The sequence below is a fragment of the Pantherophis guttatus genome, chromosome 17, assembly GCF_059756535.1.
Source record: "Pantherophis guttatus breed Tessera chromosome 17, ASM5975653v1, whole genome shotgun sequence".
Taxonomy (NCBI): domain Eukaryota; kingdom Metazoa; phylum Chordata; class Lepidosauria; order Squamata; family Colubridae; genus Pantherophis; species Pantherophis guttatus.
In genome coordinates, this window is record NC_142079.1 from 1,089,173 (window position 1) to 1,113,664 (window position 24,492).

Genomic DNA, 24,492 nt, shown 5'->3' on the forward strand with positions numbered 1-24,492 from the left:
CCTGTGATATTTGTTTGTAACATGCGTATTTGGTTGTAAGAATGCAGCAGTCACCAAGTTGTCTACTAGACAAAGTTAGGATTGGCCTAATTGCAGTTTATTGGCAGGGTGGTTGGGTCTGTGTAACAAGCTAGGCCAGGAATCGTAGTTTATATACGGCCTTATAATCCGTTCTTTACTTTCCCGTCTCTCCTTAATGCGATTCCTTTCTAAGTCTTCCCTTCTGAAGAAAATGACACTTCTTTTTTAAGCAAAACGAGAGAGAAAAAAAGGTTTCCTGGTAAGAAAAAGCTCTCCTTGTAGACTTCCAGCTTAATTACGAACCCCAGGAAAGAGTCCAAAGAGATCAGGATTCAATTGTGTGCTCGTAGCTGCTCCCTTAACTTGTTGGATCCCTTCTCATTTGTAGGGGTGGGTGGGGGGGTGTCACTGAACCATTGGGAGATCTGCTTGCTGGGATCAGTTTAGTTCCTCTCATTAAGATCGGCCGATTTTTGCTGCCCTGTTTCCTTTGCTAACCCTCCTGATAAAGTGACTTTTGTGAGGAAAGGGGGCTTGTATAGAAAACAATGGATGCCAAAGAGGCCACCGGACAAAGGACACATTGAAATCCAGCAGCCGTTCCAACCATGGGCCAGTCCTTTGTGGTGGGGGAGAGGAAGTGGCAGGGCCAGCTTTCCCTCTTGGGCACCCCGGGGGCTCTTCGCCAGTTGCCACGTAGGCACAGGGTGAAACGGTCCGTAAGCTGCTTCTGCTGGATCCTCCAATCCCATTCCGCTGTAGAAGGATCTGGAACAGCCTCCCTCATTTCCCCGATCCCTGGTTGCTGTTCTCCTTGGACCAGACTGAGAAGGCCAGTTTTTTAAGCCTTGCTCCGCAGAGGCCTCTTCCTGCGTTCAATGGGACCCATTCAAAATACATCATGGTTTTTAACACGGGGATCTCCAACCTTGGCAACTTTTTAAGACTTGTGGACTTCAACTCCCAGAATTCCAGCAAGAGTGGGGAATGCTGGGAGTTGAAGTCCAGAAGTCTTAAAAGTTGCCAAGGTTGGAGACCCCCGTCTCAGGTTAGACCAAGAAAGACGCCAAAGGGGTTGCCAAGTAGCCCTTTCAGTCTTCAAATGGCCTTAAGCGACGGAGGGCCCCTGGCTTTACAGGTGGGTTAAGCCCACTCTCCGTGGTGCCCCCCGCCCGGTGAATCGGTTGTGTCCTTTGCTCCATTGGGCGACTAATGGGCGGTGCCCCCTCGCAACCCTCTTGTCCTATCAATCAATCAATCATTGATTTTTGTTTTCTCCCTCATGGCCCAGCTGAGACTTTTGTTTTCACCTGAAGCATCTCAGACCCTTGAAGCTTTAGCTTAAGTTTCCTTTCACACTGAAGTGGGTTGCAAAAAGAAAGGTTTTATCTCTGAACGGCAAGGGATAAATTATAATTTGTTTCATGCCAATCTGTTTGGCCTCTGGACTCGGTGATCTTTCCTTGCCCCAGTCCCCGAGTCCCTCCCAATGGTGATTTTGCAGCCCCCCTCCCCTTTGCTCCCTATTTTGCTGAGCAGCCAGTTTGGGAATGAATTCTGGAAAATCACAAGATTGCTCTTCTCTCTTTTTTTTTTTTTGTGTTGGTCACAACAAAGATGTCACCTCTCTGGGTATTTAAGCAATTCTTCCCTTCCTGCAGCTAGCTTCCAACTAAACAGGAAGCAAACTCAGCTTTCTTATAACTAATTAAGCAAACATCTATTAATACACAGTAACCTTATTGTATACATTATTACATACGTAATTCACATATTGTGGTTTTTCGACTTGCAACATCCATTTCCCAGGGATCTTTGCAGATTCGAGAGGTAAGAGATCTCCGGGGGGGGGGGGGGGGAATACATGTTTTTGGCACGGCAAAAACGAATTGTGCCTTCTAGCCCCCGTTTTCAGTTGCTTGCTCCGGATCCCCACCTGTGAAGTCGGGGGAATCCGCATCTCCGCTTCTATTGCTGCCACCAATCCGGTTTTATTAAACGAGTCTTAATTCATTGACAAATACGCCCCCCCCCCCAAGTATGAAACCCGCAGATCGAGAGGTCGGCCGAGTTCAGAGCTAGGGCTGGGTTGAACCCGCTCGACACGGAGCCCGAATGGAACCGCTCGAAAAGGGAAACCAGCCCGGCCGCTGATGGGTTTTCACGTGTAGAGTTTGCGGCTCGATCTGTCGTGTGAACGGTGGCATCCTTTCGCCAGCCGGAATTAAACCGGGCTCTTGTTTCTCCCACCCTTGAAGCAAGACCCCCCCCTCCCCACTCTCTCCTTTCTCCACCACCGGTTACACTGGAGCGGGCCCGACCTCAAGAAGAGAGACCAGCCGGAGAGCAAAGCAGCAGCGCTCTTTTTGCAACCGGGCGCCCGCCGCCCTTCGCGCCATTGCCCCGCGGGCGCCTTCCCGGCTCCTGGAAGGAGAGGCAGCCGGGCAGGTCTTTTGTGTGTGTGTGGGGGGGGGGGCGCCTTTGCTTACAGACCTCCAAATTGTGGGGGGGGGGGGGAGAGAGGAAAGGGGGGAGTCCTTCCAGAAACTGGGGGGGGGGTCCTTGTAGAAAGGTGGGGGGGGGTTTCCGTCCAGAAAGGGGGATCATTGCAGAAACGAGCCGGGGGGGGGGTCCCTGCAAAAAAAAAAAAAAAGGAGGGGGGGTTGCAGTGGAAGCGAGGGTATATAGAGAGAGGCTCCACTCTGCACGTGCTCAGAGGCTGCTGGGGGGGGGGGGCGGGGGCGCGCGCGCGTGCCCGGGGCAGCAGCAGGGGGAGGAGGAGGGGGAGGAGGAGGGAAGCGGTTCCGGGGCTGGGCGGGCGCGAGCGAGCGAGGGAAGGAGGGAAGGAGGAAGGAGGGAGGGAGAGCCGAGCGAGAGAGCCGGGCGGGCGGGCGGGCAAGGCAGCCTCCTCCTCCTCCTCCTCCTGCTCGTCCTCCGCTCCGCCCCGCGCCCGGATCCCTCCGCGGGCCTCCTCGCCATGGCGCTGAAGCCGTCCCCGCAGCCCTCGCCGCCCCCGGAGCCCCCGCCGGGCCCCGCCGCGACGCCCCCGCAGCCCTCGGCCTCTTCTTCCGCCGCCGCCGCCGCCGCCTCGCCCTCCGCCGCCGCCGCCGCTGCTCCTCCGTCGGGCGGGCGCAAGGCGGGCGGGCCTGGCCCGGGAGCGCGGCCCACGCTGGGCAGGTGGGTGCCGGGGAGGGGGAGGGGGCGGTGGGGGGGGGGGTCGCCGCGTCCCTCCGCTGCCCTTCAAGGCCGGCCGAGAGGGGAGGAGAGGAGCCCGCCCGGGCAGAGGGCACCGCCAAGGCCTGCTCTGCCGCAGGGACCCCGGGCCGGCCTGGGGAAGGGGAAGGGGGAGAGGGAGGGGAGGGGAGGGGAGGGGGGGCTCAGCCCCCAGAGAATGGGGACCCCCCCCAAAGGGGAGGGCGACGGGGGGGCTCCCTGGGTGGGCTGAGGGTCTCAATCCCCCCCCCACAAATAATGCCAGCCTGGCCCTGCGTGGCCCCCCTCCTCCCTCCCTCCCTCCCTCCTGGGCATCCACCAAAGTGGGGAGGGGGCTGCGGTGGAGGAAGGCCGAGCCTGGGAGGGGGAGGAAGGTGGGCCGCCCTCTCTTATCGGCCTCTCCCTCCCCCCCCCCCCATTGCAAGGCCGCGCAGGAGAATGGGTGCGGGGGGGGGGGGAATTCTTGTGGTTTTGCAACGCTGGAGAAAAATAACTGGATTTGTTTTTTTTTTCCTCGCTTTGACCTCCGAAATTTCAGCCTTTTCAGCTAAGCTGCTGCTGCCCGGGAGGGGAGGCCAGGCCTGGGGAGGGGGAGGGAGTGGGGGTCTCTGCTTGCCTCCCTTGAGGGGCTTCTAAGGAAGAGAACAAAGTTGTGGCCGGATCAGTCGGTCAACGGGACCAGAGGTCAGCCTCTGCTCCTGGGGTGACCGACCCAGATTGGATCTTGCAACCTTAGCCCAAATATCTCAGTATTTGCCTTCCATTTGGGGGAAAAAGTTCTACCTCCTAAAGGTTGCAGGTCCAGAGGGTCTAAGTTTGGGGGGAGGGGTCTCCCCAAAGCCTTTGATTGACGGGATATTGATCATTGGAGGAGCCTGTTGGCTTTCCCAGGGAGACAGCTGTTGACCCCACTACCTTAAACCCTCCAGTACCTTTTTCGGGTTATGCAATGCCGTAGTATGAATGGATGGTCGACGGTTACCCCCAGCAAAAGCAAAGCACTCTCCTGCTTTCTATTCTGAGGCCGCTTTTCATATTTTGAACGTGACTAAATTCACCCACTTTAGACTTCCGGAGTAAAAAATCTGAAGGAAAGAAAGGTAAGCTTGTTCCACTGAATGGGAATCGCTGCTCGGTCTGCACCAAAACGTTCCCCTCTCTCGTGCTGGGAGTTTTCGGTTTGCAAGGACTCCTCTTCCTTTTTTACGTAAGCTCATTAGCAGAGAGACGGACGCAGGAGCAACTCCTTTGTAAACCGGCCTGCTGGGCGCCGGCCGAGGGCTCCTCCTGTCCTGACCCTTATAGTGACCTGGGGAGTCCATTAAATCCCCTGTGTGCGTCAACTCTAGGACGGAGATGCCCCAAAGGGGCCTTTTCAGGAGGCAACTGGACTTCCTTGGTTTTTCTTTGAAGACGTTTCCCTTCTCATCCAAGAAGCTTCTTCAGCTCCCAACAGGATAGTGGGGAATGGAAGGATTTTATATATTCCTTGCAGACAGCTGGTCATTTGCATCCTTTGAGAGGGTCGTTGAGGCCGCTTGGAGGCTTCTCTGTGTCCTCAGGGACACCTGAGCGGTGCAAATGGTTCCTGTAGTCTGCAATTTTTCCCTCTCGAAATCCGTTCCTACTCCCACCCCATTCCAAGGGTCTTCATCCCAAATTGTACAGCTAAAAAGTCTGTAGAGATTCTCAGTCCTCCATCCATGACTTGGAGGACCGAGAATCTCTACCGACTCCTAGGAAAAGAGAGGAAAGGCCCGCTAGGTGAGTGGATGGGCAGAGGGCACGGCCAAGGTTGGGAAGAGGGACAGCAGGAATTCACAAGATCTCCCAAGCATTTCTGAATGGAGCTTGGATTCTCTCCCCTCCTTTGCACCCTCTGAGACGTTCCCAAATTCTTTCCTTCCTTCCAGTTTCAAACTCAGTTTGACATTGGAACTCCTGGAGCTGAAAGCCACCAGGAGTTTCTTTGCTAGAAGACGTGGTGCCCATAATGTTAAGGAAGAAGGACGGTTCCTTGGTCATCAGCTTACTTGGGGCCTAGGTCCTGTGTCTGACATGCCCAAGGACAGCTTGGAAATACTCAACTGCTCCCCAGTTGGGTTGGGCTCCAAGCCTCCTGAGATGTGGCTTCATCTAAGACCGTTTCCTTAAGGTCAGAGTTGAATCGGTATCTGGCAGCTCACCTCAAAACTAAGTTGAAATAGGCCTGAAAAGCAAATTCTTCCCTTCTTATCATTGATTCCCCAGTTCAGGTGTTTGTATTGTGGACTTTTAAAATGTAAATTGATGCCTGACAACAACAGAACTTCAATTTTGGGGGTCATTATTTTAGTTAGATAGAAACTCATGCCTGTACCTATGCCTATCTGGTTATGTTTGGAAAACTTTTGAGAGTTTTTATATGCCAGGCCGTCCAGCTGCATTTTGTTTTATCCCTATCTGGAGCCTTGCTTGCCTGAGAGAGAAATAGTCAAAACTATTTTCAATCCTGTCTGTCTGGCCCTAAGGGCTTGATAAAAAACCGTCCTTGATTTATTATCAGAAGCATTTCTTCTTCTGTTCCTCTAATCCAGGGCTTCTCAACCTTGTGGCAGCTTTAAGAGGCGCGGACTTCAACTCCCAGAATTCCTGGCTGGGGAATTCTGGGAGTTGAAGTCCACACTTCTTAAAGTTGGGAAACTCCACTAATCTAATCTACTAGAATACTCTTTTCAGTAAAGCGAGGATAGAAAAAAAAACAACCACCCCAAAGCCATATAATTACGACTTTGGAGAAATATTTCAGACCATATAAATTGCAAGAAAGGATTAAGGCAGTCCTCGATTTACAACGGTCTGTTCAGTGACTGTTCAAAGTTACAACAGCGCTGAAAAAAGTGACTCGTGATTATTTTCCACACTTACGACCTCTGCAGCATCCCCATGATCGTGTGATCAAAATTCAGATGCCTGGCAATTGTCTCATACTTAGGACGGTTGGCGACCTTCTCACAAGCCAAGTCAACGGGGAAGCCAGATTCATTTAACAACCGGGTTACTAACTGAACACCTGCAGTGATTCACTTAACAACTGTGGCAAGAAAGGTTGTAAAATGAGGCAAACTCACTTAACAAATATCTCGTTTAACAATAGGAATTTTGGGCTCAATTTTGGTCGTAAGTGGAGGAATGCCTGTAGTGAACTTGCTGAGAAAGACTTAAATGAACAATCTTGGCGTCCTTACTGTTTGGAGCCTGAGAGTCATAAAAAAGGGGGATTTTATGCCCAGGTAGGTGAGACTTGAGGGCCGCGGTGGCTCAGTGGCTAAAACGCTGAGCTTGTCGATCGAAAGGTCGGCAGTTCAGCGGTTCGAATCCCTAGTGCCACGTAACGGGGTGAGCTCCCGTGACTTCTCCCAGCTTCTGCCAACCTAGCAATTCGAAAGCACATTAAAGAAAATGCCAGTAGAAAAATAGGGACCACCTTTGGTGGGAAGGGAACAGCGTTCCGTGTGCCTTTGGCGTTGAGTCATGCCGGCCACAGGACCACGGAGACGTCTTCGGACAGCGCTGTGCAAGGGGAACCTTTACCTTTACCTTAGGTGAGACTTGGGGCCAACCAAAAACGCTTAGCCTAATAAACTCAGTTCAAAGGATACATTTAATTTTTTTTGCATAGCGAAGCTGGGACAAAAGAGGAAAACGTGTAAGGAAGCTGAGTTTGAAGACGGCCCCAATGTTGAATGAAATCAACACTTCGGTTGTCCATCGAGAACTTAGAAGAATCGGCCCAGCTTCATTTGAAAGGAATTCTGTAAATATTTACAGGGCTCTCCAAAGAGGTTTGATAGTGTCTTATCCAGCAAACCCATTTTATTAAAAGGCAGGAGCTGAAGTCAGCTTGCGGCTCATAAAAAGGTCAGGGCTTTTAATAACATTTCACCGGCAAAGGTGCTCCCGGGATCCCAGGCCCACCTGGCAACAAAACTCCCGTTTTACGATGTCCTTGGCCTGCCTTTCCCACCCCTGCTGGAAACTTCAGGGTGCAAATTCCCAGCTTTTGTTTACACAGAAACCGCTTCGCAATACTTCTTGCTCCTGCTCCTGAAGTAGCCCTGAGCCTTGTTCGCCCACAGGCAGCCTTGGATTTGGCTTCGGGTTCAAATCCTTGGGAAATGCGGAAGGGAATCTTTTTCAGCCCAAGAGACACATACAGGTGGTCCTTGACTTGCAACAGTATATTTAGTGACCGTTCAAAGTTACAACAGCACTGAAAAAAGTGTTTTAGGACCATTTTCCACACTTACAATCTTTGCAGCCTCCCTATGGCCGCCTGATCAAAATTCAGGCCCTTGGCAACTGCTTCGTATTTATGACGGTTGCAGAGTCCCGGGAGGGCTCACGCGATCCCCTTTTGCGACCTTCCAACAAGCCGAATCCACAGGGAAGCCTGCCTCACTTAACAACCGTGTTACTAATTTATCAACTGCAGTGGTTCACTTCACAGCTCTGGCAAGAAAGGTCGTAAAACGGGGCAAAGCTCACTGAACAAATGTCTCACTTTGCAACAGAAATTTTGGGCTCAGTTGTGGTTGTAAATCGAGGACTGTACCAGCGATGAAAGGTAATTGATCCATATTCACCAATTTTTCCCATAAGCCCAGGGTCGAGTTTCAAATCCTGTTGTTATTGGTTCGCTTGTGGGCGCATCCGGGGTGGGTGGGCGGCGCCTGCTGCCGCTACCGATTTGCCCGATCCGGTGCGAACCGGTAGCAACCCACCACTGCGTGAGGCAAATGGGTCAGAAGTGACTTATAACTTAATACCGAAGACAGAAGTTTTGTAAGCAAAACCATTGATAGATTTAAAAGGATTGGTCGGTCATTGATAGATTAGATAAATTAGATAGATAGATAGATAGATAGATAGATAGATAGATAGATAGATAGATAGATAATATGGTTGTGGGAAAGGAGGCCGCAAGGAAGGATTGTGGGTGCTGCCTCCTCTGGTGCTTTGGTTACAAGTAGTTGAGAACACACCACCGAGTTGGGGGTCCTCTCTCCAAGGACCCCATAGCAGTAGCACTTAGACAGTGCTTTCCAGTCCTCTCTAAGCGGTTTACAGACTCCGCCTCTTGCAAACCCCAACAATCTGGGTCCTCCTTTTACCCACCTCGGAAGGACGGAAGGCTGAGTCAACCTTGAGCCTGGTGAGATTCGAACTGCCAAATTGCAGGCAGCCGGCAGTCAGCAGAAGCAGCCGGCAGTACCGCACTCTAACCACTGCGCCACCATGGCTCATGTGGCTGCTACAGCTTCTCTGTTGGCCACAAAGCATCTGCAGAAGCCAAAGCAGGCGGGCATCTTCACTTAGTGTCTGTCCCAGTTTGGCAGCTGGTCTAGGGACATGCCTGGTTCTTTTTCCTCTGGCTTGTGAATTGCTCCGAGGGAAGAAGAAAGGACTTGTGAGACAGTGACTGTGAGCACAAAGACGCCTTTTGCCTTGGAAGCCATCCAAGTCCTTGTTGGGCATTGGCTAAATATTCTTACAATGTCTTCTGGATTCCATTTGGAGAGCTTTCCCTTCAAGAAAATATTTTCTGGGACTTTCCTGATAGGAGACATCACTGATCTCTTTGGGGTGAGGAGATGTGTGGATCCCAGCTGGCGATTCCTATTTTCCAAGCCCTGATTTGCTTTGTCCCAACACAAGCTGGAGGATCTTCAAACTGGCTGAGAAGCCCCCTTGGAAATCCTGGGGTGGGAGCAACTCTTCCATGAAGAGCCAACCAGGCGTTGAAGCTCCCAGGACCTGATTGGGTCCTTCTTGGAAGCTGCCACCAGCATCTGGGCTGACCTGCCAAAACTTTGCTGGCTGGGGAATTCTGGGAGTTGAAGTCCACAAGTCTTAAAATGGCCAAGGTTGGAGACTTCGAGAATCCTCCTTTTGGCTGGGACCGCCTTTTTTCCAGCCTGTTTGGGTTATGGGAGAGAGGTTGAGGCCTCTGGGTGGGAAGGCACCACCATGCCCCCACCCCTTCCCAGGCTCAACAAGGGCTCTGAGTCACATGACTGAAATTTGAGTGTTTTGCTTCTGGTTGTAATGCAAGAGGAGGACCTGGTTGGGGGTAGGGGTGGAGGAAGTTACACCGAGTAGTTTGTCTTCTATGTGTACTAACATTTGCTTAGTGCTGCTCCTAACCAAAGCTCAGTTGTTGTTTTTTGATAAACATAAATTGGGGGTGGGGGAGATGGACATAGAGGGATTTTAATGGAAAATTGGGGAGCTTTCTAGGCAGGAAACGGGAGTTTTTGAGCTTGGAGAGCAGAGGGGGTCCTTAAGGGAGCAGGGAAGCTCTGAACCCAAAGCAAATGCCTTGAGTTAATTAACAAGCTTTAAGTATTATATTGGTTGTCAAATTGCGAGAGACTTTTATACAGGGAGACATAAGCATAAGCGCTTAATTACTTGGGAAAAATAACTGCGAAATGTCTGTTCTCGGGGCTCAAATCCATAGATTGGGAGAGAAAAAACAAATCGCGATAGGAAAACAGCCAAAGGTTTTAGCCCCTGCTGCATATTCCCACCGAAGGGAGTTGAAGAGCATGTTGTGAGTGAGTGCCACATTCCTGGGCTTCCTGGACTACACTTCCCAGCATTCCTAGGAAACCTGGCCGGTGGTGATGAATACCGAGCATTGTTGTCCGGCAAAATGGGAGTGTCACGGTGGCTTCTTCCTGGTGCATCGAGAGCCGCAGGGGCACCGGAGCGGTGTTGGAAGAAGGCAGGTGGCTTCTCTGCAGAGCTCAGCTGGGTCGCAAAGCATCCAGCCGCCTCCTGCAGCAAGGAAAACCCTGGCAGGATTTATTTTCATGCTTTGAGCTGGCCAAACGCCGCTCAGGAGGTTTGTTGTGCTGCGTGCACAACCTGATCGGCAGCCCCATCGGCTCGTCTGTGGCCATCACGAGCTGCATGGTTGCAGGCTTGGGTTTTTCAAACTCCAGCGAGGGAACCTCGGTTTAATTGGAGGCCTGTCTCAGGAGCCCAGGCGGCTCTTGAGACAGGCCTTTCATTTGGGGGCTCAAATACGCTTGTGGATTGTGGTTTATTGCTTCTCCCTCCTTGCGGGTTGGTTGCACTAGAAATCAACTTGGAGGCACATTACCCGAAACTTCGTTTCACCTGCGGCTTTTTAAGGGATGTTGTCAGAAAATGGGTACAATTTGCAAGCAAGCTATCTTGGCAGAGATTTTGGCTTAATCCGCGCTGAATCTGCACCAGGGTTTGATCTGTAAGAACATATTCCTGTTAACTGACATGCCTTCCAAAGTTCTGGATTTCGACATTTCTTAGCTTTCTTCATTCCTGGGGTGAACTTCCAATGTTTGGCAATGGAAACTCTTCAATTTGCTCCGATCTCATCTGTTTGTTTGTTTTTTATTATTTCAGAGGGCGCAGCAGTGGCAAAGGGCCCCCCCAACCACCAGTAAGTACCTCGTTTCGTTTTTCTGTTTCTTTGATCCTTGTGGGTTGATTCATTCTTTACAAAAGTCAAGACTCAAGGGTGTTTGATTGTTTAGAGCAATGAAGACTGTCTGATACAGTAAATACCTCACCCCAGTTAATGTCACAATACGCATACATCTGTAAGGGTCTATGCTGCGCCTTCAAATTGTCACATGGAAATATTCCCAGAGATAATTACCTAGTAAAAATTATTATTATTATTATTATTATTATTATTATTATTATTATTACTATTACTATTACTATTACTATTACTATTACTATTACTATTACTATTGATATTGATATTATTTGCCATAGGCTTTTGATGTCCTTTTGTCACAGCATCTGTTTTTAAGAAGTTATATATACTTACACTTGTGTAGTTTTCTCAATCTTCTGAGTCCCCATGGATGGTTTAGACCAGGGTGTCCAACCTGGACAACTCTTAAGACCTGTGGACTTCAACTCCCAGAATTCCCCAGCCACCATGGAATTCTCCCCAGCCAGGAATTCTGGGAGTTGAAGTCCACAGGTCTTAAGAGTTCCCCAGGTTGGACACCCCCTGGCTTCGGCATTTTCTGTTCTTAAAAATCTGCAATTACACTTGTTGGCAAGTCCAAGACTGCAGGTGGATACCCTGAGGAACACATGTTGAAGAAAGACGCGTTTCTCTCCGTTGGGCAGGCGAGGCCCCTCATCTCATCTGGTCAGGGCGCTCTGTATGTAGTTAGATACCTCATAAAATCTATCAGGGGCCCTACATTGGCTTGGCTTTTGTGCCCAGGAAGCCGTTGGGTTTAGAAACTCTCTACCGGCACCCTTAATGGAGGAATATGTTGAGTCCTCTATCATGCACCCCTTCCTACTCTCCCAAAGGGGCCCATGCCAACCTCATTGCAGATTCTGAGGAGGGATAAGACCCAGCAACCCAAAAGTCACATTTTAGCCAGGCTGCCCCTTCACTGAATAGTTTCCCCAGCACATTAATCGGTGATGTCACAAACCCCAGGCTACTTCAGTGTAAAGCAGGGGTAGACACCCACCCCCCATCCCTCCCCCTTTAGCAGAGCAGCCTGGATCACATCCAGTCAGAGGAGACACCCAGCTGCTCAAAAGGAGCGAACGATAGGATGGAGTTTCCGTTCTTCCTCCTCTCTGGCACACGAGAGTAACGTCCGAAAGGGAGGGGGAAAAAAACAAAACAATGGAAGACGGTCCCAGTTTAGAACCTCTGACCACACGACAAGGACGGCTGTGCAAGCCCACCAGAAGCAGCTCCATGGGGGACATTTCCTCTTTGCCCAGCCTGGGTGAACGAGGATCAGACGCTTGGAATGTACGTCCGTACGGGATTCTGTCGCGTAGGAAAACCTCTCTGTCCCTACGTTCCTCCCCACCTCCTAAGAAGGCTGTAGACACGTTGACGTGGTGGTGAGGTTCTAGGAAGCCTGAGGGTAGGCAGAGGCAGGTGGTTAGATTCTTGTGTTCCTGTGGTGCACCTGGACTGGCGGCAGAGATGTCCAAGCTCAAGAAGCATTAAGACCTTTAGAACTTTCTGAAGGCCCCCTTCTCAATGTTTTGGATGGCTTAGACTAGGGTTGTCCAACTGGGCAACTTTAAGACCTGTGGAATTCTGGGAGTTGAAGTCCAAAGGTCTTAAAGGTTGGACATTCCCAACCTGAGTTGTGGCTACCTTAGAGCGGTAAGGCATCCGATACGCAGACCTGGAGTTTCTCTCGATGTGCTTAGATGGTCCACGTTTTCCCATCCTTAAAGCTTTTCTCCTGGTGTCACGTCAGCCACTCCCAACTTAGAGCTTGCTGCCAATCCTGTGTTATTTGTGTGGTGTGTGCAGTTGTGCTCCGATGCGTATACCACACTCTTTTCTCTTCTTTCAGATTCCCTTTCAAGGCATATACGCAAACATGCGAATGGTTCACATACTCACATCCGTTGTCGTAAGTTATGGCTGCCTCTTTCCTTGGCGATGCTTCGCTTTTTATTGGAAATGGAAATTTTTAAATTCAGTAATCTAGCAGTTATTGGGTTTTTGTGTGTTTTGGGAAGGGTAATCTTTCTCTTTAAGTTTGCTCACATCCGCTGCTTCTTAACTTAGAGGCTTACGGAGTTTTTTTAGTTTGCTTTTTTGATGCAAAATTCAGTGTTGCTCCCAATATCCTACAGAGGGAAAAGTCATTTATTTTTTCTTTTTAAAAAATAATTTTTATTAAACGGGGCTTTTTTTAAACAAAAATTTTTTTTTTACAATTTTCTTCTTTTCAACATTTTTGCATCAGTAAACATTTCTTACATATCCCTTTTTCTCCCTTTCTTCAATTTACCATTATACATTGATTTATATACCTAAAAATAACAATATGCTCAATTTCAATCATACATTCTGTGTCCATTCCATTTCCACTTGTTTGTTACTACATTTCAACTCCTATGTCTTCCTCATTTACTCTTCCCTTGCCCTTTATACCTTTCTTCTAATCATTCATACCATTTCTCTCATACCATGTAGTATTCCGTTTGCTCCTTTCCTTGTATTTCTTTTGTGAGTTTGTCCATCTCTGCGCACTCCAAAACTTTTCTAATCAAATTTTCTTCCGTTGGTGTATTATTATTTTTCCAATTTTGTGCGTGTATTATTCTTGCCACTGTTGTAATAAGTATAATTAAATATTGTATTTTTTGTCATATGTCCCTGGAAGTATTCCTAACAGAAATATTTCTGGCTTCATCTCTATACGCTGTCTGTTTATCTCTTCTAAATATATTCTAATTTTACTCCAATATTGTTTTACTTTGGGGCACGTCCATCACATGTGTTAGTATGTTCCCTGATTTTGTTTACATTTCCAGCAGGTTGATGGGGTATTGGGGAATATTTTGGCCAGTCTCGCCGGTGGAAGGTGCCACCTAAAAAACATTTTATACATATTTTCCTTGTAGGCTACAGACATTCTCAGTTTATAGTTTTTAGTCCATAATTTCTCCCATTTCTCTAGTCATTTATTTTTTCATTGGTTTGCTGTTGCAAAGAAGAAAAAGGAATAGTAGCAAGCCCTTGCCTTCTATTTTGTGTCTTTGTCAGAGTGAAGTGAAGTGTGGTAGAAAAGAAGTAAGGCCGAGTACAAGTAGCCCTCAATTTACAACAGTTCACTTAGTAACCGTTCAAAGTTATGAAGTCACTGAAAAAAGAACGTATGGCTGTTTTTCAGCCTTATGACCATTGCAGCCATCCTCAGGGCTACATGATCAAAATTCAGAATGCTTGGCAACTAGCATGTACTTACGACAGTTGCAATGTCCCAGGGTCACAGGATCCATGGGGAAACCAGATTCGCTTAACAACCGTGGCAAGAAAGGTCATAAAATGGGGAAAAATCCACTTAACAACTGTCTCACTTAGCAGAGAAATTTCGGGCTCAATTGTGGTTGTAAGTCGAGGGCTACCTGTATCTTTTTTTTTTTTTTGACGCGTCGTTGAACAGATCAGCCCGTTGTAAGACTCGGAGTAACGTTGGGTCCGGTAATGGAAGGGGCCAGAATCTAGCTCACCTTCAGCCCGTTTTTGAAACCTTGATTTTATTGTATGTCCTATATTCTCTTGGGTTTTTTTCCCCTTCCTGTTTTGATTCTTGTTTTGCCCTTGGATTTCTATTCTCTGGATTTTGCTTTGATATATATATATATATTTGGCCTCATTGGATAATAAATTAATAAACTCAAAGCATGGGCAGATTCTGTTAATGTTGGGGGCGTCGTTTTGTATTGCACAGGGCATTGGGTGGGGGCTGCGTTTTAGGACTGAACTTTTTAGGGGAGCATGAAAAAAAATTAAGGAAGGTCAGAAGTTTTAGAGTTTAGACCCTGCCTATACATTTATGTAACTTTTATTTATTTGTAAAATTTATTAGCCGCCCATTTTACCCACATGGGTAACTCTTAATCCCAATTTTTGAGTGGATTTTCCTTCTCTTTCTCCTCTTTTTTTTTTTAACCCAGGGATCAAAATGTGAAGTACAGGTGAAAAATGGAAGTATATATGAAGGAGTTTTTAAAACTTACAGCTCTAAGGTAAATGCGTTTTCCTCCTTGGCTGAACCCAATCAAACTGATCTAAATCTTCTGGCTGGGGATTATGGTGCCTGGTGGGTCTCAGGGTTACGTAAGGTTGGGCTAGAACGAAAAACCCAGGATCGGGATTTTCCTCCACCACAGAAACTCATCATTTTCATGTAGTCCTCCTCTCTCAGCCAGACACCTGTCGTAATGATGTGGCAGGAAGCACAAGAAGGTTGGAGGCTATGTTTTGCCCTCTTCATTCTTGGAGAAAGTAGAAATCACATAAAACAAAATTAAGATGAACGGTTGGATCTTAAACTTCTCTATAATTTCATTGCTCTAGAATAGCATTTCTCAACCTTGGGCACTTTGAAGAGGTGTGGACTTCAATTCCCAGAATTCCCCAGCCAGCTGGCTGAGGAATTCTGGGAGTTGAAATCCACACGTCTGAAAGTTGCCAAGGTTGGAGACCCCTAATCTAGTGGCTAAGGGGGGGGGAGGAGAGGGGCAGAGGAGACCTTAGTCCTGAATTGGACCTCAAATGTCCAGCTGCAACTACTCCTCATGCCCATTGATATGTCCAGTTCTGGACCGTTGAGGGTCAATCATGTCTGTGGACATTTCACTCTCGGGTGGGGACAAAATGTTGTTTGTGATGGTTTTGCTCCATGAAGCTACCGTAGGCCAGGAAAATGGGCCTAATTCAGGGGTGAAATCCAGCAGGTTCTGACAGGTTCTGGAGAACTGGTAGCGGAAATTTTGAGTAGTTTGGAGAACCGGCAAATGCCACCTCTGGCTGGCCCCAGAGTGGGGTGGGAATGGAGATTTTGCAGTGTCCTTCTCCTGCCATGTCCATGCCCACCAAGCCACACCATGCCCACCAATTTTTATTTATTTATTAATTTATTAATTTAATTTATATACCGCCCTTCTCCCAGAAGAGACTCAGGGCGGTGAACAGCCAAAATTAAAAAAAACATACAAATACAAAAGTTAAGATAATTAAAAAGAATTAAATCACTAGCTTCCAATTTAAAACCCCCAAATCCATAAAATTTAAAATCCCAATTTAAAAACCATTTAGGCCACGCCCACAGGACTGGTAGTTTAAAAAAATTGGATTTCACCACTGGCCTAATCCCGATCCTGTCGGCCGTGTCTTTCAGTGTGATTTAGTCCTCGATGCTGCTCATCAGAAAACGGCGGAATCCAGTCTGGGCCCCAAACAGGAAGACATCATAGAGAGCATCCTGTTCAAGTCTTCAGATTTTGTTATGGTGCACTTTAAGGACATGGACTCCAGTTACGCCCAGAGAGGTACGGAATGAGGGTTTTTTTAAAAAAAAGCACGTGTTTGAATATTTTATAAAATTGGATCTACTTTTAAAATAGCAGCTATTGCTCTGTTGGTTTCAGTTGTCCAGAATACCATTATCTTTATTTTAAAAGAGAGTCAGAAGCCAATGTCATCTACTTAGGGTGTGGCCACTCTAGAGAAAAGAAGGACCAAGGGTGACATGACAGCAGTCTTCCAGTATTTGAAGGGCTGCCAGAAAGAGGAGGGGGTCAACTTATTTTGCAAAGGACCAGAGGGCAGGACAAGAAACAACGGATGGAAACTAATCAAAGAAAGAAGCAACCTGGAATTAAGGAGAAACTTCCTAACAGTGAGGACAACTAACCAGTGGAACGACTTGCCACCAGAAAAATTGTGGGTGCTCCATCACTGGAGGTTTTTCAGAAAACGCTGGACAGGCACTTGTCTCAAATTGTGTAGGGTCTCCTGCTTGAGCAAGGGGTTGGACTAGAAGTCCTCCAAGGCCCCTCCCAGCTCTATTCCGATGGATTGAGTTAAAACAGTTGTGATTGCACAAGAATTAAGTACGGGCCGTGAGTTCTTCTCTTGCTTCCTCCTGGCTTTGGCCATTTCAGCAATAATGTCTAGGAGAAGACGTCACTTTGAGGGGTCCTTGGTGCTCTCTTGAGCTTGCTTGTTTCAGCCCTGAGTTACAAATACTCGCCTTTATTGGAAGTCACTTTCTCCCCCTTTTAAAGGTGGCAGTTGGAAAGCCTTGTCGAGGTGCTGCAGAACATCTGGAGATCTTTTCCGGCCCAATGAGCCTGACCTATCTTGTATAAACAAATTAGTTTCCCCGCTTGGTGCCCAAATACAGTAGTTGGGTGTCTCTTCCTAGGGAGGGGTGAAGTTGGTTGAGCCGGATTGTCTACCAAGTAACCGCAGAGACTTTCCTTGGACTGGTTGAACAGGAAGTTCCTTTGAATAACAAAAGGATTCCTGAGGATCCGGTATCTTTGAGGGGGCGGAGTGGTAGCTGCATGCCAGCTCTGTCAGGAATCGCTCTCATGCAAGAAGATACCAAAGGGTTGCTTGGCCAAATGCACGGGCTCCTGGCCCCACCTGATTTTTCATGATTGATTGAGGACCAATCGAATTCCGAGATAGTAGGACACCGGTGGCTGTTTCATCGAAGCTCAGAACTTCAGTTGGGGAACGGAGATGATGATTCTGCTGTGGGGTCAGGAATAGTCATCCTTGACTCTAAATTCCTCCTTTCTGGAAAAAGAAGAAAGAGTCTGAAAAGGTTTCTGAGGTTATGCAGGGATGGCAGTGACCGTAGTTCAGACGATCAATTCTAGATCTTGTTTATCATAGGTGGCTACGTGTGCCTGTAAATTCTGGAGGTCCTGAGGGGTCCTGGTTATGGACCGGTCGGCTAGAGTTCTGTTTTAGGTTGTGGGGGTCTTTGGTGCTCTCTGAACTAGGTTGTTTTCTTTCAGACGTTTCCTTGGCCAGCTAGGTAACATCATCAGTGCTAGGAGGGAGAGGGGTTTTTGGAGAGGAAGAGAAGGAGGGCTCTGGGATCCTTGTGGCTCTTGGAGCTTGGTTGCCTTCTTGCAGACGTTTCATGACCCAACCAGGTCACGTCATCAGTGCTAACCTCTGTCCTAGGTGGTGGTTCCTTAAATTCTCCCAAATTTTAAGGGGGCTCGATTCTGACTCAACCTAGGTAGGATTCACTACCCAGGTTCCCTTTAGCCGTAACTTGCCAAAAGGTCGAATGCGCCCCAGGATATGATGTTTTCTGATGCCGTTTCCTTCAATCACAGATGCTTTTACGGATTCTGCCATCAGTGCTAAAGTGAACGGTGAGCACAAGGAGAAGGACCTGGAGCCTTGGGACGGAGGAGAAGGCGCCACCGCAGAGGACCTTGAAGCTTTAGAAACGGATGTTGTAAGCATCTCTTGGCTTTGGCTCCAGAGAGAGTGTGGGGTCTCTGAGGGGTTCACACCCCTGGTCCCAGAAAGAGAACTGCTTTCAATGACTGTCCAGCCTTCTATCCCTCGTTATCTATCTATCTATCTCTATTATCTCTGTCTGTCTATCTATCTTATCTATTTATCTATCTAATCTATTTATTTATCTATCTGTATCTACATCTCTCTATCTCATATATCATCTATATCTATCTATCTATCAGTCTCTCTACATCTATCTATCTCTGTATCATCTCTGTCTGTCTGTTATCTATTTATTTATCTAATCTATCATCTATATCTAGCTATTTATCTATCAATCAATCTCTCTACATCTATCTATCTCTTATCTATCTATCTATATCTATCCAATCCTATCAATCAATCAAAAGTATTGGTCACTGATCTTATTACAGGGAGACTTTGGGCAGCTTACTATATTAATACATAAAACTGTATAAACAGAAGACTACAAAATTATAAAAATACACAAGGTGGAGTCTGTTTGGAAAAGGGGCTTTTTAAATTCCTCCGGCTGTCAAAGAACTTCTCTTTAGTGAGTTGATCACTTGGTTAACTTCAGAAGTTTGGGGAATTTCATCTTTTTTTTTTGCTTTAATTTATATGCTGCCCTTCTCCTGAGACTCGGGGAGGCTTACAATCCGTTAAGCAATAGCCTTCATACTTTTGTATATTTATGCAAAGTCAGCTTATTGCCCCCACAATCTGGGTCCTCATTTCACCTACCTTTGAAAGGATGGAAGGCTGAGTCAACCTTGAGCCTGGTGAGATTTGAACTTGCAGTAATTGCAAGCAGCAGATGTTAATAACAGTGTTTTAGTCCACTGTACTACAGGCTCTTCCTCTTCTTAACAGAACAGGAAGAGCCAAAGTCCTCAATGAATTCATCCGGGAGCTTTGATTCAAAATTTCCCCTCTCCTCCTGGCTCTAAACCTGAGATTTTGGGTTTATTCCATTCGTCTTTAGATCCAGAATATTTACTCTTCTGGGTAGGGACTCCCCCCACCCCATGGCACCAGTGGGGTCCGTGTGTATGTGTGGGGGCTTGGGGGTTAAGTTGAACCCTTCCTCTGTTGCTGAAGGGGGTCTCTGCTTCGGAGAAGTTTCCATCGTTACATTCTGTGTAGTGTTTTATAAGGAAATTGACGCAAGGAGTCCACTAACAAAGAGCTCGATAGTTTGTGCAACTGTGTAGATTGAACTGCACGTTTCCAAGGGTAAAAACATCCCCCCCCCATTTCAAAAAGAGAAGGACAACCCCCCCACCCTCCTGTAAAGCTGAATGAAAGGGATTTTCCGGTTAGCATTTTGGCAAAAAAAAATTACGCCTGCCAGGCGTTTCCGCAGCCCGAGGCCCACAAAACCTTTGCAGCTTGTAAACCACAAGAATTCCTTTGGGCCACCAGGAAGGGAAAAAAACCAAACAATTTAATGTAATCCAAGTCAAGATGTGTTCAAGAGATGAGCATTGATCTGGGTCTGCCCACGCCTGGCTCTGCAGCCACAACTCTGGATAAAACAGGACCGAAAACTCCTTTGCAAGATTTGGGAAGATGCAGAGAGGGATTTTAAAGGCAGGGATTTTGAACCCCTGTGCCATTTTAACACTCGGAATTCTTTCTTTTCGCCTTCTAGTCCAACGGATGGGATCCCAACGACATGTTTCGCTACAACGAAGAAAACTACGGGGTGGTATCGACATATGACAGCAGTTTGGCTTCCTATACGTACGTTGCCATCGGTTGCACGGTTTTTACGGGGCTGCATCAAGATTTTGGCCTAGACCAGCCATTTTAAGAGGGGCAGACTTCAACTCCCAGAATTCCCTGGGGGATTCTGGAAGTTGAAGTCCGCCCCTCTTAAAATGGCGTAAAGTTGGCTGGCCTCAATAAACCATCGTTTTTTTCTTGTTCTGTGTACCTTATCATCAACAGATTCCTCAGAATTTTCTCCTAATGTGTGTAATCCATGGAAATGCGTATTTTTTTTTCTTGGACACACTCTGGGTCACAGATGGATCCCCTTATCTCTCCCCTTGGTTTTAGGGTACCCCTGGAAAGAGATAATTCAGAAGATTATTTAAAACGGGAAGCGAGAGCGACCCAGTTAGCAGAAGAAATCGAATCCAGCGCCCAGTACAAGGCTCGGGCTGCTTTGGAGAACGATGACCGGTCCGAGGAAGAAAAATACACCGCGGTTCAGCGAAATGCTGCCGAGCGAGAGGGAACCCTGGCAGCCCCCAGGTATGGGGATGGGGAAAGGGGGATGGTGGGGAACCAGGGACCCTTCCTTCCTTCCTCCCTTTCTTGAGTTCTTCCTTCCTTCCTTCCTTTCTCTCCCTTATTCATTCTTTCTTTCCTTCCTTTCTCTCCCTTCTTCCTTCCTTCCTTTCTCTCCCTTCCTTCCTTCCTTCCTTCCTTTCCCTTATTCATTCATTCCTTCCATCCATCCATCCATCTACCTATCCTCTTATCTTAAATGGCACCTCTGTTCCTTCCTCCACCCTTCCCAGGGAGAACAAGTACATCCCACCCAGCCAGCGGAATCGAGATGTCCTTCCTTGGGGGGCCGGAAGGCAGAACTCACCAAGGGCCGGACCGTCTGGATCAGGCCCTTCCATGTCCAGACCCGGCTCTCACTCGTCAGACTACAGCCTCAATTCAGGCACCGACCAGAGAATTGTGAACGGAGGCAAGTATTCCCCTTGACCTCCAGGCCAGCCTTTGGAAAGAGTGCCACCGTTGCGTCCTTGTAAGGGTAGCTGAACCCCTTAGCTGAAATGGGGCCTAAAGTTATTGGGGTGAATCTGCACCCATGGGACAGAGACTGAATTGTAGAGCAGTGTGTCTCAATCTTGGACCACTTCAGATGGGTGAACTTCAAGACCCAGAATTCCCCAGCCAGCTATGCTGGCTAGGTAATTCTGGGACTTGAAGTCCGCCCATTTTCAAGTTCTTCTCTGTAGCTTGACGATTCCAGGTCTTCTTACCACAAATGCTCAGGTCTGATTGGGCCTTCTGTCCACTTATAAGAAATATTAAGGAGCTAACGTCCTAGGGGTGGGGATTAGGTCTGGAGGCCTGTTGCAAAATATAGAATTTTCTGGAAGCTGAGAACGCTCTCAAATCGAGGGTAGGGACAAGGGAGGCTGGGCAATGTTGCAGGTAAGTGGAGGAGAAGGTAACTTCTCTACCAGTGGCCAACACTCTTCACCCACCCCGGAGTTCTCTTGCATTTGTGAAGCATCAAAGAATTTCAGCTTGCCAGGCTGAGGACTTCCAGGCCTACTTCGGACTGAACGAAGAAGCATTGATGTAACCATTCACACAACCTGGGCCACACCAGTAGCCTTTGGGACTTTGGGGGTGATGGAGATCTGGCATATTTCAGGAGGAAGCTGGGTTTGACGGTCATGCCTTCTAGAGAACTTTCTGCTAGGGCAAGCTGGAGTGTGCCCAGAGTTGGGGGCAGATTGGTTGCATTATTGGAAGAGTACCTACCATGACAGTCCACACCAGATTCCCAACACCATGATTGGGGAACTTCTGTTCTTCTGCCTTGTCTCTACCCATGGAAGACCTAGATCCAGCAGTCAGGGCCGCTATCTATTTAGAGACCGCCCTGTGAACCGCTTGCTTCTACCTCCACCGTTCAACCCAAGTCCTGCGACCAAAGCCTCTGGAGGGATCATCTCCAGAACTTCAGATGAGGAAGTGGACTCCAGAGGACGGCTGATCTAGACTTCATGGTGTCTTCCATGAGTTGGATTTAAGCCCTTGGTGGAAGCCCCCCTGGTCGATGGTGGCTTTCTAGGAGACGATATTCTGAGATACGACCCAAGTGACCTTCCCCCAAGCTTAGTGTGAGCGTGCAGAAACCCCCAGGGGGCTCAAAACGATATGATGAGAAATCATTTTGGTCATCTTTACTTTCCCCCTCACCCCCACCCTGTTTTTGCCCCCCTCCTTCCCCCCATGATTTTTATTTTGCTTTAGTTTTTATGCTTTCCTTCTTCATATCATTTGTTCTGTCAGGTGTTCCCTGGCCATCGCCTTGCCCATCTCCTTCCTCTCGCCCACCTCGCTACCAGTCAGCTCCCACCTCTCTTCCACCACGGGCAGCCACCCCTACAAGGCCGCCCGCCAGGCCCCCCTCGCGGTCCTCCAGGCCCCCGTCTCACCCCTCTGACCATGGCTCTCCAGCTCCCGTCTCTACTCTGCCTAAACGCATGTCTTCAGAAGGTACCAATACCACAAAAGTTTTGTTTGTTCATTGAGTTTGCGTTTTTGTCTTTGTGTTTGATTTCCTCCTCCCCTTTTCTGCGAGTGGCGGGTCAGAGGGGAGCCTGGGCTCTTGGAGAAGACCCGGTGGCTTCCTACTTGGTTGGTTGATCTTCTGGCCTCCAAAGCAGCTGGAATGAGTTGGCCCTTTTCTCAAACTGGGAAGAGGAGAAGACGCACCATTCATGGTGTTGCAAAGCCCATGTAGATGTAATAGCTTTGTGTGAGGGTTGCTCCCAGGTCTCATGTCTTCCCCAATCCCTTCTTAACAACAAGAAGGGTCAACTGTTAGGTGGACCCTTGCCTTAAGCCATCTTCAGGGCTCATGTTGCTTTTAACCAGAACGGACGGTCCATTCGGATGTGTGGTTCAACTCGTGTTTCTCAATCTTGGCCACTCATTGGCTGGGGAATTCTGGGAGTTGAAGTCTACTCATCCTAAAAGTGGCCAAGGTTGAGAAACTGGGTTAAATTGAAAACCCAGTTTATTTTCTCTTTTTGATGAATTACGAATTTTGCTCCAGAATGCAGACTAGAAGACTTTTGAGATCAAATAAATAAATTTGTTAAGAGGGATGTTGGAGGTTGTTTTGGCGGAGTGGGGGAAGGCAGATTGTAGGGCAAATTGGAGAAGATTTGGGGACTTGGATATGTAAGTTTCGGACCCACCCCAATGAGAATATTGTCTCTCTCTCTGCCCTCACAAAGTGACTGTTGGCTCCTCCACCCTTTTGACACAGATTTTTCCTTCTTTCCTATTTGCACATTCATCAGAAATGTCCCCTTTCAAATTTTAATCCCTGCACATCCCCGTTGAAGAGCCTGGGCTGTCTGGGAGAATAGATGAAATTAGGTAGAATTCCATGGGGGTCTCTGTGTTCCCTTTGAAGTCGTGGTGATTCCTAAAAAGTCTGTTTGAATGATTTGCAATGTCTCTTTGGAGAAGGGAGGCGTGTCCAGCAGGGAAGCACCGTAGAGAAGCAAAGCGCAGCTGAACTTACGTTTTGAAGGAGCAGGTGATCGATTCACCCTCCTGATGGATAGGATCAGCCTCTGATGGCAGAAATCCTATGGAAAAAAATATTGGAGATTGCCTTCGTTGCAGGGAGTTATAAAAAAAAAAAAACACAGAAGAAAACAATCAATTGAAACTGGGCTTTTGGGAAGAGATGCCCCATCTCATAAATTGCATTTTGCAAAGCCCTGAAGAGCTGTGAGGGAGGAAGACGCTGGCTTTAAATCTGGTGAAACCCCGTGTAGGTAGTCCTTGACTTACGACTACATTTGGGTACTGGAACTTCTGTTGCAAAGCGACATTAAGTGAACCATGCCTGATTTTACGACTTTACGACTGTAAGGCCAATCTGGCTTCCCCCGTTGAATTCGCTTGTGGGAAGCCGAGTACCCAAATTTTGCTCACATGACTATGGGGATACTGCAACGGACGTAAGTGTGGGAAAACGGTCATAAATCACTTCTTTCAGGGCTGTCGTAACTTCAAGCGTTCACTAAACGAATGGTTGTAAGTGAAGCATTACCTGCATGGCCACGTGGCTAAAATGTAGTTGGTGGACTGGTCAAAGGGGCTTTTTGCCTGGTGTTCACAGTTTGGGGGTTGTGTGGCTTTTTCCAGGACCCCCCCGGATGTCTCCCAAGGCGCAGCGGCACCCGCGAGGCCACCGAGTCCCGGCGGGGAGAGGCGTCATCTCCAGTGGCTTAGAATTCGTCTCCCACAACGTGCCCGGCGAAGCCAGCTCCTCCTCCTCCTCTTCCTCCACCTCTTCCTCCTCAGCCCGAGGCAGCTCTTCAGGTGGGACGTGGTCCTCCGTGGTCATGGGGGGTAAGTTGAAGCTTGGCACGCGGTAGGAATGTCCTACTCCAAACATTGGGGTTTAAAACGTCCCTGAATTTCCAGACCGGCCTCCTTGCCCGTGGTCCATTTTGGGGACGGACTACACCAGACACAGCCTTAACGCAACGCGCACACCTCCCCCTTTTGTAATGAGGAATCCTTTGGGCAGGCTGGCTGGGGATTCTGGCCCCAACAAGAGGGCCACGTTGAATCCCAGGCTGTCAACAAACATGCGTGACCAGAAATACCGGTTGCTGCAT

General features: G+C 48.1%; 1 protein-coding gene across 33 annotated transcripts in view; it reads left to right on the plus strand.

Moving 5' to 3' along the window:
* Nucleotides 1-2,827: 2,827 nt before the first annotated feature.
* Nucleotides 2,828-24,492, plus strand: part of ATXN2 (ataxin 2) — a 34,983-nt gene continuing 13,318 nt past the window's right edge. For 6 of the 33 annotated variants that reach the window (XM_060691943.2, XM_087880116.1, XM_060691944.2 and 3 more), the window contains exons 1-11: nt 2,834-3,198; nt 10,669-10,705; nt 12,627-12,686; nt 14,743-14,814; nt 15,969-16,119; nt 17,932-18,056; nt 19,737-19,828; nt 20,147-20,344; nt 20,614-20,792; nt 22,136-22,342; nt 24,014-24,220. In XM_060691943.2, the coding sequence (XP_060547926.2) occupies nt 2,999-3,198; nt 10,669-10,705; nt 12,627-12,686; nt 14,743-14,814; nt 15,969-16,119; nt 17,932-18,056; nt 19,737-19,828; nt 20,147-20,344; nt 20,614-20,792; nt 22,136-22,342; nt 24,014-24,220 (1,528 nt within the window). In that variant the 5' untranslated portion in view covers nt 2,834-2,998. Of the gene's footprint in view, nt 3,199-10,668; nt 10,706-11,745; nt 12,065-12,626; nt 12,687-14,742; nt 14,815-15,968; nt 16,120-17,931; nt 18,057-19,736; nt 19,829-20,146; nt 20,345-20,613; nt 20,793-22,135; nt 22,343-24,013; nt 24,221-24,492 lie in introns of those variants that run through there. The other 27 variants (XM_087880126.1, XM_087880136.1, XM_087880138.1 and 24 more) reach the window with 14 other exon arrangements.